General features: G+C 44.9%; 1 protein-coding gene across 3 annotated transcripts in view; it reads left to right on the forward strand.

Moving 5' to 3' along the window:
* Positions 1-1,129: 1,129 nt before the first annotated feature.
* The window catches only part of ARL6 (ADP ribosylation factor like GTPase 6), a 43,329-nt gene continuing 23,750 nt past the window's right edge, over positions 1,130-20,708 (forward strand). For 2 of the 3 annotated variants that reach the window (XM_054046166.1, XM_054046182.1), the window contains exons 1-3: positions 1,182-1,238; positions 8,615-8,764; positions 11,570-11,631. In XM_054046166.1, coding sequence (XP_053902141.1) covers positions 8,642-8,764; positions 11,570-11,631 — 185 coding nt within the window. In that variant the 5' untranslated portion in view covers positions 1,182-1,238; positions 8,615-8,641. Of the gene's footprint in view, positions 1,155-1,181; positions 1,239-8,614; positions 8,765-11,569; positions 11,632-20,708 lie in introns of those variants that run through there. The other variant, XM_054046173.1, reaches the window with a different exon arrangement.

Raw genomic sequence — 20,708 nt, forward strand, 5'->3', positions numbered from 1 at the left:
TACTGATGAAATAGTTCAATTAAAAGTTCCTCCTCATATATTCAAAGCCTACTGCTTGCTCCTTCTCCAGCCATAAGCTTCCATAACAGCTGTGTGTTCCACTGGAACCATGGAAATTTTGACTAGGGAGGTGCAGGTGAGTGTGGGAAAGAACTTTCACAGGTGCCTGCTTTGGACTTTGGAATTCACTCACATAAAAGATTAAAAATGACCATAACCCTTGCCATGTTCAGAAATAAATGCAAAACTTGTATCATTGATTTCCCTTTCCCTTAGTAATGGCTGAATACTCACACCAGATCCATTTTTCCTGCAGGCCAGGAAAGGGGAGAGAGTACACCTGCCCTGTTTTTAAGTATCTGAAACATGCGCCAATATTACAGCTGTATCAGCCATCTGAGCAGCTAGATTTATAGCTTTCTTGATCCTCAATTTAGCCTCTCTGTGTGATCGTGGGTAAATCAAGTAATCTCTCTGGGCCTCAGTTTCCACAATAATGATAACCCTAAAGTGGAATATTCAGCGGCAGATTTTGAAACTCCTCCCAGTCAAGAGTTGGTTCAAATCTGAGTTTTGGGGTTTTTTTTTGGTGAGTGGAGGTGCGGAAGGGATTGGGAAGGGCTGTCTCCAGTTGCATCATTTCTGAAAAAGTCAGGAGACGGGGTCGGGGAAGTTGGCTTTCCTAGTGCCGGTGTCCACAGTTGGGCAAGGTGTGGGACATAATGGAGCATCCAGACCGCTAAAAAAGTCTGGCGTAGGGGACAAACCTAGGTGTGTGAGGGGGAAGCAACTGTCCGCCTTTCCCCATGCCTGGCTCTCCTGCAAAACGTGGACGATGAGCCTGACACCAGCAGCAGCACATGTAGCCCCTGGGCTGGGAGCTGCTGCGGCAGGGCCGGAGTCGCTGGGATTCACTTTGCGCTGCGGAGCTCGGAACCTACAGGTCTGGCCTCTCAGCGCAGCGCAGCGGCGGGGACAGGCGGAGGGGGCGGAGCTACCGGATGGCGGATTGGAGGGGGCGGAGCTAGCGCCGGGGGGGAGGAGTTTACGCCCGTCGGACTGGAGGAGTGGGCGGGGCAATCAGGTGCGGGGTGGGGCTTGGAAGAGGGCGGAGTCGCGTCAGGACTGCGCGCGGCGGCGGCGTGGTCTCCTAGGTAACAACGCAGGCGGTGACTGTTGGTGGGGCCGGGGCCGGCGAGCGGCGGCGGGTCTCGGTGCGCGCGGGTGGGGAGGCCGCGGTGAGTGCGAGGCGCCGTAGGGGTGAGACACAACCGAGCTCCCGGCCTAGGGGCGGGGGCAGGGGCAGGAGGCGGCTGGGCGCGGCCCGGGGGGGCGGGTGTCCCCGTTCCTGCCCCCTCTGCCCGCCGCGGCCGGAGCCGGGTGTGCGAGCTGCAGCCGGTCCCGCGCCGCTTGTTGCGGGGATCGGAGCCCCGGGTGATGCTGGTTCCCCGTTGCGGGCAAAGCGGGAACTGGGGGTCCTGCCCCGGTGCACTGAGCTGCGCTGGCCTCGGCGCCGAGTGCCCCTGTGCCCCGCCGCAGGGTCTGGCCTGGCTCAGAGCGCGCCCGGGCCCCCTGACCCAGCAGCTCCTCAGTGTTTTGTTTTCTGCTCATTAGTCAATGTCTGACCCTCCCCTCCCCCCCCCCCCGCTTATTCACGGCAGTGTGCAGCTCCCCCGTCCTCCCTCCCCCGCCAGAACGGTTAATACCCTGGTATGGTTTTCTTTGGCACTATGGTATCTGGGGTTCACAAATGCTAGTGAAGTTAGTTTATAGACTCAAACTTTAAAGCTGCGCGACATCATCTAGTCTGACCTCTTGCACATCGCAGGCCACAGAATCTAGCCCCCCACTCCTGTAATAAACCCACAACCTCTGGCTGAGTTACTGGAGGCATCAAATCATGATTTGAAATCTTCAAGTTATAGGGACTCCACCATTTACACTAATTTAAACCTACAAGTGATCCGTGCTGCAGAGGAAGGTGAAACCCCCCACAGCTCCCTGCCAGCCTGACCTGAGGGAAAATTTGTTCCTGACTCCCAAATATAGTGATCAGTTGGACCCTGAGCACCTGGGCAAGACCCACCAACCAGACACCTGGGAAAAAATTCTTTATAGTAACTCAGAGCTCTCCCCATCTAGTGTCCTGTCTCCAGCTGTTGAAGATATTTGCTGCTGGCAGTTGCAGATCAGCTATGTGGCATTGTAGGCAGTCTCATCGTACCATACATAGGCACCAACTCCGTGGATGCTCTAGGGCTGGAGCACCCATAGGGAAAAATTAGCGGGTGCCCTGCACCCACTGGCAGCCAAGCTCCCCCCTCCTTGCCTCATTCTCCTCCCCCCCCCCCCCCCCCCCCCCCCCGAGCATGCCTGCCTTGTCCTTGCTCCTCCCCCTCCTTCCCAGCGCTTCCCACCTACGGCCTAACCGCTGTATGGTGGCACTTAGGACTTTCTGGGAGGGGGGGAGGAGCGGGGATGCCGTGCGCTCAGGAGAGGAGGCGGAGAAGAGGCAGGGCAGGGGCGGGACTTGGGGGAAGGTGGTGGAATGGGGGTAGGGCGGTACAGAGGTGGGAAGAGGTGGGGTGGGGGGGTGTTGAGCAGCCACCGAGCAGAAGGGAAGTCGGTGCCTATGGTACCATACCCTCCATAAACTTATCAGGCTCAGTTTTGAAGCCAGTTAAGTTTTTTGCCCCCACTACCGCCTTTGGAAGGCTATTCCAGAATCTCACTCCTCAGATGTTTACAAGCCTTCCTCTAATTCTGTACTTAAATTTGGTGATGGCCAGTTTATAGCCATTTGTTCTTGTGTAAAATAATTCCTCTCCTGCACTGGTATTTATTCCTCTGATGTAGTTATAGAGAGCAATTCTACCTCCCCTCAGCCTTCTTTTAGTTAGGCTAAACAAGCCAAGCTCTTTGAGTTTCTTCTCATAAGGTAGGTTTTCCATTCCTCTGATTATCCTAGTAGCCCTTCTGTTCCAATTTGAATCATTTTTCTTAAACATGGGAGACCAGAATTGCACACAGTATTCTAGATGAGGTCTCACCAGTGCCTTGTATAATGGCATAGCATTAACAAGTGGATGGTGGTATCCCCTTTTTAACACTTGGGAACCTGAGACAGAGATGTTAATATCCAAGGTATCCACTAATTTGGGGTGACCAATACGATGTGCGTATGGCCTGTTTTTTTTTTTTTTTGAGTACTTAGTATTATATAGCATCTTATCTATTCAGGCACAGCTCTAGCTGACATCAATTGTAGCTGAGTTTGCTCAGCGGTTCTGCATATAGCCCACTGGGTTCTAAGTTGGACACCCTGAAAATGAGTAAAACAGAATTAGTCACCACTTGAAGTTTCAGGAATTTGCCCTGCGTCACATAGTAACTCTGGCAATGGCAGTTCTCCAGGGCAGCATTCAACTGTCTTAACCATGAGACTATCATTTCTCTTCCTGTAATGATAATCTCCTACCTCATTCAGTACACACATTCCTGCTTCTGCAACAAATGAGATGGGGGTTCTACAGACAACAGTCTCCTTTACTACACAATCCTCATTCATTTCCCCATGCACTGAATGAGGCCGGAAAAAAATAGTATCTGACCATGTGATTCAAGACTGTATCATAAGTCATTAGGGGCCAAACTAAGGTTGCTTGGTCAACTTTAGTTTTGGCGTTTTTTAATTTTTGAGTGCCTGACTTTATAACCTCAATTTTCTTTTACTGTCGCTCTCTATATATAATTTCCTAGCTTTTTGAAAGAGCAAACTAAAAAAACCGCATTCCATCATGTAGAATCATTGACACCCGTGTGGATTATCAGCAGTGTTTGGACGTTTAGCTCCACCTGTGCCACTTCTGCTTTCAGACTGAGAGTAGCAGAGTTATCATCTTTGTGGGCCAGCCACTAAAGGGAGAGAAGGGACACATTTTGCCAGTGGGTTTCATAGCTCTTTGCTAATTGCAGAAGAAAGTTAAGACTTGGAATCCTGGGTTCTAGTCCAGTTTCTGAGAAGAATATTTTCAAGTGATTGCAGAAAACCTTCTGCCTCTATTTTCTCTTCACTCTGAAGCCTGATTCCTACTGTCCCAGACCCCTCCAGCCTATCCTCGTACCAGTCTCCCCATAATATTTAAAAACAATGTTAACATGTTAGCCTACACATGCTAAATATATCTCATTTCCCCAGGTAGACAAGACCCATAATGTATCACAGTTATGTGTCACTGAACTTTAAAATATCCGTCAAATTTATTTACCTTTCCGTTATGGCACCGTCTACCACATGAAGTAAAAAAATGCTTTAACATTAATCTGTGGGGATTCCCTGTTCTGAATTTACTCACTTTATGGCATTTATTAAGTTAAATCATTCTTGTCTGTTGGCCTCTGATCATTCTAGTTCTATGGCTGAAATTGAGAGTATCATCCTTGATTTTTTTTTCTAATGTTGTTTGCTTGTTATGAGTTAGAAGCATTGTTCATATCTTCCAAATGGATTTAAATTTGGTTATAATCCACTTTGATTCTGGTGACCACAATAAGATATTTGATTAAAACTATATCTTGCATTTATGTACAACAGGGGTATGCTGCTCCTTAGCGTTATCCAGGGCATTGACAATTATTGATTAGTGGAATAGGAAGCCGAGAAACAAAGATGGGAGGGAGGGATCAACAATGCTCTAGCTCTCTTTATAATAGAAGGTGCTATTCACATCTGCTGTAGTTGAGATGGCAGAACTTCCAGTAAAATTCCTTGTTTTCACACACATGACTTTCTGAAAATTTTCATGTTTAGTTTTTTCCCAAAGATTAACTTAACTCTGTCATTTTTCTATTTAACTAAGGGGAGGGCATGTTGGAGGGTGAAGGGCAGGTGACTGGGAGTACATTTTTTCTGTGTTTGTTCTTTAATAAAATTATAAACTGTTATTTATGGAATGCTGCTAGAAAAAATGGCCTCAGTTTGAAACTGGGTAAGTATAAAGATCTCATTAGGATTGTGTACTTCATGTCCACTTGTTTGCTTTAGTGCAGGGGTGGGCAAACTATGGCCTGTGGGACTGTCCTGCCCAGCCCCTGAGCTCCTGGCCCAGGAGGCTAGCCCCCGGCCCCTCCCCCGCTATTCCCCCTCCCCCGCAGCCTCATCTCGCTCGCTCCGCAGCCGGTGCAATGCTCTGGGCGGCGGGGCTGCAGAGCCTGGCCCGGTCTCTGTGCTGCGTGGTTGTGGCGGCGGCGGTGTGGCCCGGCTCCAGCTGGGTGGTGTGGCTGTAGCGCCGCCCGCCACTGGTGCTCCAGGCAGCAGGGTAAGGGGGCAGGGAGCAGTGGGGGTTGGATAGAGGGCAGGGGAGTTCCGGGTGGTGGTCAGGGGGCGGGGATGTGGATGGTGGTCGGGGGGGGGGAAATGGGGTTGAATGGGGGCAGGGGTCCTGGGGGGCAGTCAGGAAGAAGGGGGGTTTGGATGGGGCGGCAGGGGGCAGTCGGGCAGGGGTTCCGGGGGCAATCAGGGGACAGGGAGAAGGGGTGGTTGGATAGGGTAGGGGTCCTGTGGGGGCCATCAGGAATGAGGAGGGGTTGCATGGGGCGCTGGGGGTCCGGGGACAGGGGTGTGTGGATGGGGCGGGGGTCCCAGAGGGGCTGTCAGGGAACAGGGGGGTTGGATGGGGCAGGAGTCTGGGGGGGGGGCAGATAGGAGGTGGGGGCTGGGCCATGACCCTCTCCTCTAACCGTCCCTCCATACAATTTATGAAACCCGATGCGGCCCTCAGGCCAAAAAGTTTGCCCACCCCTGCTTTAGTGGGATAGAAAATAAAGTTTTAAGCAGTTCAGAAATTGCTTGAGGATATGCTCATCTGGCGTCTAAGACTTTTGCAGTCTTCTGAAGCCCCTCTCTCCTTTGTGTCATCACTGCATATTTCCTGCCTACATGGACCAGTGGGTTTAAGCAAGGATATGGGATCTGCTTCTAAGACGCTTCTAATGGCTCCCTTCCTCATGGCTGGGGCTGTCGTCTTTCACTGCCAGCACCATCAAGTTCCCCCACCTATTGAGGTAGATGAGTGGAATTTCTAGGCCACTGCTAGGACTCTTTCCATGAATTAGCCTGTAAGTGCTTTATTGAAACACACATGTGCGCACACACGCACACGCACACACACAATGCTGTCTTTCAAACAAACTGGCTTAATGTTTAGGGAGGAAAAATAATAATGACAAAAAATACTAGCTTCTTAGATTTGGGTACTAACAGCATTTTTTTCTGTGTCCTACATATCTTGCAAATGCTTGACTTTCTTAAAACAGTAACTTTTTTTCTTTTTCTGTTGGTGAAGTTAAAACCTTTGTTAACCCAGCCTTGCAGAAACCTGTCTGCTGCTGCAGTAAGGCTGGCACCCAATCCCCACTGTTGGCATTTAAATAATCCTAATCTCATTTTATAAGTTTATACCTAGTATTAAGCAATGACACTATTATGCTGCTAACCAATAATATTTATAATAAAATAGCTGTTGCCACAATAGAGCAGCCCAGGTGAAATCACTTAAAAAAAAAAAAAAGTGCAGAAGTGAAGTTCCCAACAGCAATGTTAATTGAGCAGCATTGCCTACATATAGTATATTCTGTTCCTGTATTTTCTTGTTAAATGTGTTCTTTGATTAATATTCATGTTGATATACTTGACCATTAAATATGCCTGATGTATGTAATGTGGATGAGTTTATGTTGGTGTTGAAAACTTGACTTTTCATGCTCTTAAAAAATAAACATACAGTATAACTTCTGTGTTACATTAAGATCACTATTGTAGGTTTTAGTAAAGGTAAGTTTTCAGTTTTCTAGAACGTCATCCGCTCAAAAGAGAAGTGTGTACCTTTGTAGCATTTATGTTCTTTGCTCATTCTTTCAACATCGGAGTGACTCTTTTTTATCATCAAACTATCACAAGTGACCAAGTCAGCTAAAAGAGAAAAAAGAGTCTTTGTCATTGTACTTTACTATAGAATTTTCAACAGAAAGTATCTTTTCTCTTTGGCTACTCTTTCAGAATACTGGCAAATCTCTTGTGCAGACAACAAAATGGCATGTTTTGGAAAACAGGATTCTTGTCGGGTTCATTTTTGCAAAGTACAAGCTTTACGTTTATATCCGGAAATGTAAAAAGCTTTTATTGTACCAAACAGAATCAAGAAGATCTAGAAAAAAAATGAAAATTAACCAGTTATAGCAGTTCATTGACAAACTCCTGTTTGTAAAGGCAATACTACCAATAGCAAATAACTTAAACTACTTCGGTAGCAACTTAATCAAGACACATGCTGCTGAACATATAGCTACTGAATATATTAGAATTCCCGAAGCAGTGTGTTTCAGACACAGTACATAATAGAAATTATAAATCTGTTCTAAGTAGACTTTCTACTACTGCCACTTCTTGCAATGCGTATTTTAAGCTAATGTGGTGGGTAAAATAACTGTAATTTTCTTTTAAATGTGTTTAGAATAATTTAATAGTTAAATGTTCAGTCTTGGTTTTCATATTGTAAGGAGTTGTTAAGCTAATGGGATTGAATAGTCTTTATCAGCTTTCCTTTCCTCCTTCTCCCAGCCTCCAGAAAGTTTCTTGGTAATCTAAATTCACCAACAGTGTCTGGAACTGAGATGTGTATAGTTCTGTTCTCTATACAGGGTGGAAATTTTTTTTCCTCCTGAAAATTCTTCTGGCATTATGTATGTTTTATTAGAGTGCCACAGACGTGCAATGTCAATTATCACATGTTGAAATTATTCCCTGATTGTAGCTTTCAAGGACTGCCAGTTCTTAATTTTCTATATGCAGTATGTCCAAGCAGATGCTGTAAGAGAATTCACAACACAAGCTCCTTTTAGGCCCCTACTGCTGAACAAAGATATTTTCTGGGCCTAAGTAACAATTTGGCTTCCCTCTAACAAGTAGCAGTGTGTTATGTTGGCTGGCTACATCTCTGACTAATCCGTCATAATCAGTTTCTGTTTACAGTTAATTATTTCCTAATGTACAGTTCTTAATACCATCATAAAGAACTCATTTCAGTTATAGTTTCAATTAATCATACTTTATTTACAGTTTTGGTTTCAATAACCTTACAGTAGGTATGTGAAAAGGCAAATGTTGTTTTGCAAAATTACAACATGAAGATTTTATGATGTAAATTGTGATGACTGGCTGGACTTCTGATCGTTTAAAATATTATATAAATCTCATTGGTGAAGTTTAGTAAAAGATAATGAAGAGCTACAGTCTTGTTGGCATTTGTATCATTAGAACAGTTTGACTAATGATTCGTTGGCTAGCAATACTGACAAGGACATTGGCTACTTATAACACTGTCTATAGAAGCACAATCTACTTTTGTGTCAGGCTTCTTCCCAGTAATCAGCTTACACTCTATTTACTTTCTGTATTAACCAAACCTGCCGTGACACTGCTTGTATAGAGTCTTATTCATATTGTCCTCTTAAAAGCCTGAGGACTTCTGACCCACATGGCTACCAACTGTGCTAGACCTCTGGTACCGTAACCATTTTAAATAGTGATTTCCTTTTCTGTTCTTCTGAATCACAGGTGGTCTCTGTGCATTGAATCAGAATCATGGGATTGTTTGATAAGCTAGCAGGATGGCTTGGCCTGAAGAAGAAGGAGGTTCATGTTTTGTGCCTTGGGTTGGACAATAGTGGCAAAACAACTATCATTAATAAACTTAAACCTTCAAATGTAAGTAGCCTCAGTTCACTGCTAACTCTCTATTACCAAATGTTATTGCAAAGTTGATGGAGGAAAAAAGTGAAGGTCTGTTTATAAGCTAAGAAAATATAATGTATACAAATACCAAAAAAAAAAAAAAAAGCTTCAGTCCATTTGCAAACCTGGCGCGCTCGCACTTTCTCTCTCTTATTTTTATATATATATATATATATATATATTGTATTTAAAAAAACCACCACCACCACCACCTACTCATATGCCTAGTGTCTTCTCAGATCACAGGATAAAGAAGGGTTTATGATGGACGAGATTAGAAGTGGGCTGTGGAAACTGTTTTTATTTTGAAGAAATAAATATTATAGTTTGAAACTTTAATGATTTGGGACAAGTACAGTTTTACTGTAACTAGCACTTGTCTGTAAACATCATTATCTTTGTTTTAGACTATTAATGATTAAAGATGGTGCTACATAACTAGGAAATTAAGAGTGAGAATGCAAAACTTTTATGGTGAATTCAGCATTGGTACTTTCCAAATTAATGGACTGTGACCATCAGATGTACTAATCCATTGCTAAAAAGAGAGTGTGAGTTCACCATCGATGTTTTGTGTAACTGAGTATGATGAAGAGTACATATTGCTCTTTGATATAGTTTGGCGATAGAACTGAATGGCATTTGGAGTGATTACAGCATTGAAAACTGGAGACTTTTCCCCACCATTTTATTTCCATGCATTCAAGGATTCTGGTGGGTTATGTGTAGCCTGATGTAACCTTAACTATCACTAAACATAGTTTGTTTGTTAATATCCTATTATATATTTAAATGAAGATTGATATCTTAGAGGAGACTTTTTAGCAAAAGCATGTCATATCAAGTTGCAATTTATAAAGGTACTGAGAGTCTAATGTTTCTTGCTCCAGTAATTTTGCTTCTGATAAAATGTAATTGGATCTATAAATGTAAACTAGATATCTATAAAATTACTTTTTAGCAAGATGCAAGCTACCACAACCAGCTCATTATTATATTTCTGGCTTTGTTCTCAAAAGTGATGACCTTGGGATCTTATTATAATATCTGTTTTTATAATATGCCTCAAAACAGTGCAGTATCCAGAGTATGGGTCAAGTCTTGAAGTTAGCACCAAGATATGGCAGTGATGGGCACAATAGAAAACCCTAAAATAGATAAGCTAATTATATGAGTAAAGCAAGTAGAAACTGTCTCCTCCTGTTTACTTCATTAATCACATTATGGTAGTTATTTGTGAATGTATTGTAAAGTGAAAATATGCAATAACACTATTTTATTAATTTGTTAAAATGTAACAAACTTCATTAGATCAGAGTCCCTGAAAACTACTAATTCTGATAAATGAATTAGTTCACCTGACAAATTGCTCTGAACTGTCAGCTAATCATCAGAGTACAAAGCCAATGAATATATTTCAGGCTGAGCAGTCACCTTGGAAAGAGAGCTTGAGAGAGGCATTTAAAAAAAAAACAAAAAACTCCTTTTTACCTGCCAGCTAGAATTTTGTTCTCCACTGGTTAGTTATAAAATTCAAAGAAGTCATTTGTAATTTCTAGTATAAGATATCCTTAAAGGAAAGTTAGAATCATAGAATATCAGGGTTAGAAGGAACCTCAGGAGGCCATCTAGTCCTGCTCAAAGTAGGACCAATCCCCAGACAGACTTTTATCCCGGTTCCCTAAATGGCCCCCTCAAGGATTGAACTCACAACCCTGGGTTTAACAGGCCAATGCTCAAACCACTGAGTTATCCCTCCCCCCATGTTGTACCTTCTGTGTTCAGTGCAGAGTCATGACTTCTTAATGATGGAAACTGCTGGCCAAACTACTACTTGTGGTGAAAATAACTTTTTTTTTCATAATGGTTTTAAATATCAATAAACTAAGCAAGTTTTAGTGTATATGTGGGGGAAAGCCAGTTGCTTGTAAACATCTTTTATAAGATTTTAGAGCCTCCTATTTTCTCAAATAGCTGGACTCTTTGCAACCTTGTTGTTTTTTTCTGAAAGATTCTGTCATATTGCACCAACTTTCCAGAACAGTTGCTCTGGTAACCAAGCTTTTTGTTGAGCTGTGGTGCTCTGTTTTGTCCCAACCTTCCCTTCTTTGGTAAACATGATACTTTCTTTGAAGTGCTCTGGTAGTTGACTAAAAACTAGGTCAACATAAGAACCTAAAAATTCAAGCTACTGCTTCCCAACGTAAATAGGTTCCTGCTGTAGCTTGTGATAAAGAATATTAGGACAATATGTCCTCTCTTTCTATTTAAAAGTGTTGAGATATAATATACTTCTCTTTGGGTTGAAACTGTGACCTCCAGAGGGTAAAAATACTTGGATTCTTTATACTCTGACCTCATTGGTAACTCTTCAACCCAGAAAGCTATCACTTTCTGTGATAGTATGTTACTTAGCTCTGGTCAGTATGTAGTCTGTACAGAAACTATAACTTAAAGTTTGTTGCAAAAGTAAGGGAATTCAGTATTAAGGCTGAAATATCCTCACTCCCGAGCCTTGGTCATAGGTAATAGAAGGTCTCCATTTTTTTGCTAGAAAATCCAAAACTTGGATCTCGAGATCGAGGAAATCCTGGGAAAGTATGTTAAGTACCTGCCATCTCCATCCAGAGGTCTTCTATGTTACTCAAATGTTTCCTGAATATTATATATTGCAACAAAATTTGTGGGAATATAAATAATTTAGAAATGGTTACATTTCAGTAACTGTGTTTCTAACTTAATGAGTTTGTTGTAAAACATGAATTTTCTCTTTTTAAGGCTCAAACTCAAGACATAGTTCCAACAATAGGATTCAGTATAGAAAAATTCAAGACATCCAGGTAACATTACTTTTGTGTACACAAAATTAGTCTTTCTCTTTCAGTGTGATGTAATCAAACGTGATGATGTGTGGTGACATAATGAAGTGTCATTTGAGTCACTCATGTTGCTGTATCATAATATGTTGTATGTACTAGTGCTGCTCTCTAATGTATAAAGAGGCCAATAATGTTTTGCAGTACCGCATGAGAGACTTGGCTTTGATTCCTGGCCTCACTTATAGAATCAGTAGGGCTGGGACTCTACCGATTCCGTGTGTGTAGTCTTTAGACATGTCTCAAATCGCTGAATATTAACCTGTACTAGGTTAAGAAGTATCACTGAGATACTTTGAAGGGATCTCAGTCTTCTCTCATTAACTGAAAAATGGTGGCTGTAGCCTTGACAATAGGAAAGCTGCATTGTTTAAAGTCAGGAAAAGAGGGGGAAATCATCAGTTTCAAGAAGGATAGTAGACAGGCAATTGCCTCAACACACCCCACTTGTGTGTCTAAAAAAATTGAAAAAATATGAGAGAATAATGAAAAACCCCTAATGTAACTTGACAGTATTTTGAAAAAGGTGTGCAGGTAGTCTTCAAAGTAGTGTGGCCTATTGGTTGGGAGACCTGCAAGAAATTCATGAGGTTTCTTGCTTGGACTGGGATTGATGGGAGTAATATTTGTAATTGCTTTGGGTCACCTGGTATCACCTACAAATCACAATGCTTTGACCACTGCTAGGAGAGGACAGTATGCATCCTTCTGTATTGCTGTCCTTTATCTGCTTTTTAAGTTGGTTAGCAGGGGAGGTGCAGAGTGGCGATCACATTTTCATACATAACAAGAGTGTTTAAAATGCTTTCTTCAGTTCTGTATTAATATGCCTAGTAAGGAATCTGTCTGGTCTGTATTGTTACAGACGTACTTGCTTACAGAAATAAATTGCCAAAATAAATGAAACTGGCATGATTATATTGTATTATTTTGACAAAATATGCAGAATTTTAAAATATTGTGCACAGAATTTTTAATGGTGCAGAATTTCCCCAGGAGTAATAGATGCATGCCTTACTGTATCTATACACTCCAAATATGTAAAAGTCAAAATGGCTCAGAACTTACTGAGCTGTAACAGACTGTGAGATCCAGTGATGATTCAGCCTCATGATATTCTGAATAAAAAAAGCTCTCAATCATGCTTGTAGCTGTTTCCGTCACTTCACACTGATTCAACAGACATGTTAGGCTTCAGAATGACATACACTGACAATTCCTGGAATCTTCTTATATAGCTAGGTTCTTACACTGTGCTCATCACCATAGTACCTGAGTACCTTCCAGCAGTGCATTAAGCAATGTGACTGCACATCAGTCATATAGTGTTTGTTCTCTCATCCTCTCCCAGGTGGAGAAGTGGAGTGTCTTGTTTTGGTAGGGCTTTAGGGTTATTGTTTTGTTTTGGGATTTTTGCTTAAATATATGTGGTGGTGGTATGTATTTATGTTAGAGAAGGCAAGCACAAAGAAATGCACTTTGCACTTAAAGTGAAAGGTGGTGAGGTTTGTGATGGTCCCTAGTTTGTGAAGGATTTCATTCCACAGTCTCAGACTGGCCCCTGAGAAAGTTCTGTCTACCGCACAGATAAGCTTTATATGCTCTTTTGTAGAAAGTTCCCTTGTGCCAGAGGAGCTTAGTTGTTGACCACAGTCAAGTGTAGAGATCAGAGGACAGCTTTGATGTATTCATGGTAGCCTGTGTCGCTGAGAAATGTATTTACTAATCAAAGTTTCCTAAGTGCTGAAGACTTCATGCCCTAGTGCAGGGGTCGGCAACGTTTGGCACGCGGCTCGCCAGGGTAAGCACCCTGGCGGGCCGGGCCAGTTTTATTTACCTGCTGATGCGGCACGTTCGGCCGATCGCGGCCCCCACTGGCCGCGGTTTGCCGTCCCGGGCCATTGGGGGTGGCGAGAAGCTGCGGCCAGCACATTGCTCGCCCGCCCGCGTCACTTCCCGACGCCCCTATTGGCCCGGGATGGCGAATCGCAGCCAGTGGGGGCCGCGATCGGCCGAACCTGCCGCGTCAGCAGGTAAATAAAACTGGCCCGGCCCGCCAGGGTGCTTACCCTGGCAAGCCGCGTGCCAAACGTTGCTGACCCCTGCCCTAGTGTATCACTATCACAGGGATCGGCAGCCTTTCAGAAGTGCTGTGCCGAGTCTTCATTTATTCACTCAAATTTAAGGTTTTGCGTGCCAGTAATACATTTTAATGTTTTTAGAAGGTCTCTTTCTATAAGTCTATAATAAATAACTAAACTATTGTTGTATGTAAAGTAAATAAGGTTTTTAAAATGTTTAAGAAGCTTCATTTAAAATTAAATTAAAATGCAGAGCCCCCCAGACTGGTGGCCAGGACCCAGGCAGTGTGAGTGCCACTGAAAATCAGCTCACGTGCCGCCTTCGGCACGCGTGCCATAGGTTGCCTACCCCTGCACAATCACATTGTTGTAGTCTGGCTGAGAAGTGATGAAGGCATGAATAACAGAGGCCAGGAAATCATTCACCAGGATGCATTGAAGTCTCCTAATCAACTGAAGATGATAGAAAGCATTCATCACAAAAGCTGCTATGTGAGAGCTTAGCATCAGCAAGGAATCCAAGAGTTCTTTCAAACTACAGACCAAATTAATGAATTCTGCATGAGCACCTTCAAGCAAAGAAGACTGCATTGTGGCTGCAAATTCCTCAAAATGTTTTCTTCTGCCTACCAGCATCATTTCTGTCTTTCTCAGGTGTATTAAGCTTGAGCCAACTGTTCATCCATGAGCTGTCCAATCACTGGGGTATCTTGGTGATATTGGTGTGTGATTGAAATATGACCATTCATATCATTAATATTGCCACTGTTAGACAATTGCAACAAATCTTGTACAAAGCATGTCATGCAAGATGTCAATGGAAAAGTTATGATTTGCTGAGTGATTATCCTGTTTATATTCATGGATCATTTTTGTTCCTGAAGTTATAAATATTGACTATATACTGGCATCTTACATATGTGCTGTATTCCTGGGCACCACCTACCAGATACGATTTATATCCAGTACTCCTGGGGGGATTCTGCATGTCTGCAGAAAACGCACCCCCCTCCCTACAGAATTCCTGTGCTTCCCTGCAGAAAATGGCAGGGAAGCCTGGGGGTGGGGGGGAGTGACCATTGGCACAGTTTGGGGGGGATTGCCCCCCTCCAAACAGAGGCGAGACATGGGTGGGGGGGCACACAGGGTTTCGTGCCACTGCCTCCCCCTCATTTCTGCAAGCGCAGAGCTGCCCAGCTGAAGGAGGTTGCGTCTGGGCTCCACTGACTCTGCAGCTGAAGGCTGTCTCCTGGGTCTTAGTGAAAGTCCTGCTCCCCTTCTGTGTGCTGGGAGCCTTCCTGTTTTCTGTTGAACAGTGAGTGCCCGTGGTGGGGTTGGGGAAGTGGGGGTGGGGGAAATGAGGGATGGTGTGTGGGGGGGGGGGAGAGGTAGTGGGGAAGGAAGAGGGTGGAATAGGGCAAGGGGAGGGAAATGTGGGAATGAAGGGCAGGGGCTGGAGAAGAAAAAGAGATAGGGGAATCGCAGGGGGGAATGGGAACCCGGCATGCAGTGTCCCTTTGGCAGCAGCTGGGGTTCTCCTGTTAAGCAGGCCCATTGAATCCTCACCCTGACAAGTCCTAACCCTCTACACCTGGACCCCTCAGATGAGCTCCCCACACTCAGATCCCCACCTTGCTGATCCCCAGTCAGCTACACCTGGACTGCCACCCAGACCCTCCCTGCTGAGCCCCAGCCACCTTCACTTGGATCCCCTGTAGAGTCCCATTGCCCCTGCACCCGGAAACCCCCAACAAGCCCCTGTGCATCCAGATCTCCCACTGAGCCGCCCACATCCAGATTGCTCCACACAGAAACCACTCCCCCCACACTAAGCCCCTCCATACTTGGATCCTGCTGGGCTGAGCCTGCCCACCCGCACCTGGCACAGAGGGGCAGGGATGTTTCTGGGGCAGGCCCAGCTCTTGAACTGTGTCAGGGTCAGGTGCAGCCCCACTTCCAAGTCCCTGTGCCGGGAGATGTGGGGGCTTCAGGGCAATCTCCCACCTCAATACAGCCAGTGGCCAGTGCTCCCCACTGCCATGCTGGAGCCACATTTATTTATTGGCAAATAAAATTTGCAGAATTTAAAATATTGTGCACATAATTTTTAATTTTTTGGTGCAGAATTCCCTCAGGAGTAATCTAAGTAGATAGCTTTGTGTTGATGGCCCATCAAAGACATTTATCTCTCACAATGGGGGCCATAGAAGAAACTCATTCTGCCCAGATGGCTCCTCCTGCAGATACTTCAGGCTCCCGTAGGCCAATCACTACCCCATGTGAGTCATTAAGCCATGTAAGGACATGTGATATATTCATGTGACCCTGGACTCCCTCTTGTGCCAGTAACTTTCCATAGACAGGGCTGTGAACTTTGTTTGAAACAGAAAATTTCCAGGCACATGGCAAAGAGTGTAAAAGACTCTGGGGATGACTTCATTTTGCCTCTTTCCTGCTCTGATTTTCTTGATTGTGGATTTACAACTAAAAGGAGCATATTGGACTATAGACTGAGGATCTTCCAATCTTTTGGAAGTTGCCAGAGAAACCTTACAAGCCAGCAGTCTATAACATCACTGCTACAAACCTGATATAAGAATTTAGCAATTATTATATGTATATACCTCTACCCCGATATAACGCTGTCCTCGGGAGCCAAAAAATCTTATCGCGTTGTAGGTGAAACCGCGTTATATTGAACTTGCTTTGATCCGCCAGAGCATGCAGCCCTCCCCACCCCCCGGAGCTCTGCTTTCCCGCGTTATATCCCAATTCGTGTTATATCGGGGGTAGAGGTGTATTATCTACTAACCATTTTAACTCTCTTCTTTTCTTTTATTAATAAACCTTTAGATTTTAATTACTAAAGGATTGTCAGCAACGTGATTATTGGGTAAGATCTGAGTTATATATTGACCTGGCTATGTGGCTGATCTCTTGAGATCAGAAGAATCCTTTGTTTGATAAAATTGGTTTTCCGTAATCGCTCATCATAGAGTCCAGTGTCTGGCTGGAATGCCTAAGAAGACTGCATTTTGACTTCTTGTTAACCAACGTAGTGAGACAGAAGTTTACTTTTGTAATTGGCTTGGTATAATCTAATAATAGAATAACCACAGGTGTGCGGTGAGTCTGCCCTATTTCTCAGTAGTCTGTCCTGAATCTGGCATTCTCAACTGTGACCCACTGAGGCACGGTGACAGTGTGGTCGTAAGTGATGTGTATATTACTGACACTTCAGTCTGTCATCTGGTCAGTTCACCTAGCGGCTGCATGTAGATGTTGGAAAGGCCTGGAGAGAGAATTATTCCTTGTGGGACTCCACAAGTGAAAGGTCTAGTGGTGCAGCTGTAGTTTCCCATAAATACTTTTTGAGTCCTTCCTGGACGGATGCACCCAAACCATTTTAGTGCATTACTCTGTAAGCCTGCCACTTCTCTCAAATGAGATGGCAGTATCTCATGGTCAACAGTATCAAATGCTGCAGAGAAGTCCATGCGGAGAAGAATGGATGTCTGCCCTCTATCTGTTGGCAAGAAGAGCTCGTCCATCAATGGCACTAAAGCTGTTTCAGTTCCATTACCTGGCCTGAATCCAGATTGTGCCAGGTGTAGAGTATTCAGTTCAGTTAGATGAGCTTGGCCTTCGGTAGCTTATGTGAACGTGTTTAGGAATATGAGGTTTGAGATTGGGTGGTTTTCTGGAACCAGTGTTGATTGGACTATTACATGTTTGAAGGGAGAAGGGAAAATTCCTTCTCTGAATGATGTGTTGGCTATTTTGGTCAGGACAGGAGCGGCACCAGATGCTAGTGGCACCAAGGCAAGAGGGGCATGGGTTGGATTCTCAAGTCTTGGGTTGACTCTTTTTGGGTGTCCAGAACTTCTTGATGAGCAAATGTACTGAACTGTGGGAGTGCAGGTGGAGTGGATCCATGCTGTTTAAGAAGACTTCCCAAATGAATTTTTCAGGAAAGTAAGATGACAGTACTTTGCAGCACTTGATGCTCAATACTGGTGCAGGTTGTAGGCACTCAAAGTTGGTAAAGCAGTTTGCCACCCTGGATAGCAACTTGGGCTGGATGTGGCAGCTTCATTGGAGGCTGATTGGAAGGTTCTCTTGGCCTGTAATACAGCCTGACATTGGTTTTGAGGAATTTATGTTTGGTCCCGTGTGTATCAGCCTTTATTTTCCACGATTTTTGTACTTGAGTTTCCATCCCTCTCTTCATCCAGCACACGGTGTCAGAAAACCAATCAGATCCATGTGGGCGATTAGTAGGAAGGGGCTGTTTGGGGCCAGCACATCAATGATGGAGAATAGTATACAATGATGAGTGTCTTTGTGGTCAAATCAGGATTACTGGTCTATCATGTTGCCTGCGAGCTGGAAGATCCCTGACCACTGCTTTAATGAGGCCATGGCCCATCCAAGACAGTGGCTAGGTTGTGATGACTTCTGTCTTGACATATAGGCTCCAGCTCAGGTCCAGAGTAAACCAGCCGCTTGGGTTAGATCTGAGATGACCTGTGAAACTCCTAGGAAGGCAAGTGAGGAGATGAGTTTTTGGGCTTTTGCCTTGTAACCTTGTTGATTTTATTGATGTCAAATGATGAGTGGTCTGTGGGTATTTCACCACCATTGCCAACAAGGTATCTGAGCACCTTTATGAATCCTTGAGTCTGTGGTGGCCTGTAAACTAGTATAAAATCTGTTAGCTTTGGCTCTGGTTTCTAGTACAGGTGTATGAATTTGAAGTTGTCTTTTTTGAGGGACCTCTGTTGCATTTGAGGTTTGCAGAGAAGATTAATACAGTGCTGCCTGCCTTCTTGTCTTGTTCTGTGATGTACTGATTATCCTGGAGGAATGGAGTGGACTAGCACAGGGCTCCTGGTGTCATCCAGCTAGGTCTCAGTGATGCAGCCTTTTTCAGGTGCTTCATCGCTCGCACAGTCACGTATTGTTTCGATTTTTTGCTAATGGCAGATCTTGCATTAATCAGCATCAATTTTAGTTTGTGTGTTTTGTGCTGTCTGCTTTTGACCTATTCCTAGATAATGATCCTGTGCAGTGTATGGGTGATAGATGTCTGAAATCTGGTTTCTTATATCTGCTTTTCTGTTTTCTTGGGCTGTGTAGCGGGGTGGATGCCCGCTCCTGCCCTGAGGGGTTGGAAAAGCCTTGCAGAGGGCTGGGGCGGGGCAAGGTAAAACCCTGGCTGATTGGGGGAAGTGGCTGCAGCTGGGCCACACTCTAATCAGAGCCCAGATGGCTGGTATAAAGAGGTTGGGAGCCAGGAGCCCAACAGTGTCTTTCTCTGCCTTCAGGGACAGAAGGGCCTGGCTGCTGGGGGCTAGACACAGGATACCTGTAGTGGAGCAGGGCTGGGGAAAGGCTGAGGAGCTGGGGAGCTCCAGCCTGGAAAGCCCCAGGCTGCGGCCTAGGAGAAGGCTAAGGGGTACTGGAGGTTGCAGAGGGCAGCCCAGGGCTAGGCCAAGGCAGCAGGTCCAAACCCAACCTTGCCGATGATGAGTGGCCTATACTGCAGTCTGCCCCAGAGAGTGGGGGCTAGTTGGGGACTGGCAGTGGCTTTATCCTGAGGTGAGGTGGGGTTAGTGGGTGGGGGTTCCCCTGAGAGGGGAGACCTAGCGTGTGTGTGGGTATTGCCAGGGGGCAGCACCCAGGGCAAGGGGCACCGGGGTCATGGGAGGGACACGGGCGCCAGAAGAGGACAAGGTGGATCACCGGCCTGCAGAGGGCGCTCTAGGGGCTGGTGAGCTAATTCCCCGGATGACCAGCAGGAAGCGCCGCAGGGGTGAGTCTGGACCTCTCTACAGGCTGTTTTTCCCAATTTGAACAATGATAAGTGAAGTGGATTGTGTCACGGAATGGTCCAAGTTAAGGAACAGTTGTCTTGTTTGCTAGGTGCTAGAGGAAAGGCAGATCTGTTGTATATCTTTTTGGTGCAGCAACCTGCTTGAGTCCTTGGAAGGGGAGGAGCTTGAGCAATGTGTTCCTGGAGTAGTGTTGGGTGTGCTGGAAGCGTGGTGGCATACCATCAATGGAAACCTTGCCACTGTCACTATCGTTACTAGGTAGGCTTGAGCCCCGCAAGAGAAAACATCAATGTGATCAGATAGTATATGTCCAGAAAATGGATATCAGTGTTATGACACCCCCTGTTGCTCTTACTTGCTTTGGGAGGGAGATGGTTAGTTATATAGTGGCCTTCTGACCAGCAGGTAGTTGTGAAGGTGAAGAAGCAAGGCTGGGGCTCAGGGATCCTTCTTTGTAAGAGAGGAGAACCTTGTTCACAGGGCCACCCGGGGGGCGGGGGGCAAGTGCAGCAATTTGCCCCAGGCCCTGGGCCCCGCAAGGGCCCCCACGAGAATATAGTATTCTGTAGTATTGCAACTTTTGTTAATGGAAGGGTCCCCGAGATTGTTTTGCCCCACGCCCCCTGAATCCTCTGGGCGGCCCTGCTTGTTCATGGGGGTGGTTCCTGTGCTGAGGGGCTGGGAGATTACTTACAGCTTCACTTTCACCTTTTAGAAAATCTTCATTTCTATTTCTAAATTTTCAAGAAGTAAAAAGTGACCAGAGGTCCCTCTCCTGCTGCTTCCTGTTGTGCTGGCCATGTGTGGGGCTTGCTGGAGCTGGTTCCTGCTGCTGCTACTGTGTCCTGCTGCTGAGAGGGTGGAAAGGGTGGTTAGAGGTGTTAGAAACCTGGCTCATTTAAGGGCTCTAAGGAACCTGATTGGTTTCCCTTTGTAGACAATCCCTCATACTGAACTGAAGACAAATACAAATAATGTCAGAAGGCTAGCTTTGCCCACATTTTGTTTAATTTCATTTATATGGATGCTTCTTATTTGATTCCAGAAGTTGATCAAAATGTTGTTTTGTAACTCTTTCATAAGTGGATTTAGGATTGTGCTTAATGTTTGGGTTAAATGTTGA

Source organism: Malaclemys terrapin, chromosome 1, assembly GCF_027887155.1.
Source record: "Malaclemys terrapin pileata isolate rMalTer1 chromosome 1, rMalTer1.hap1, whole genome shotgun sequence".
In the NCBI taxonomy this organism is placed as follows: domain Eukaryota; kingdom Metazoa; phylum Chordata; order Testudines; family Emydidae; genus Malaclemys; species Malaclemys terrapin.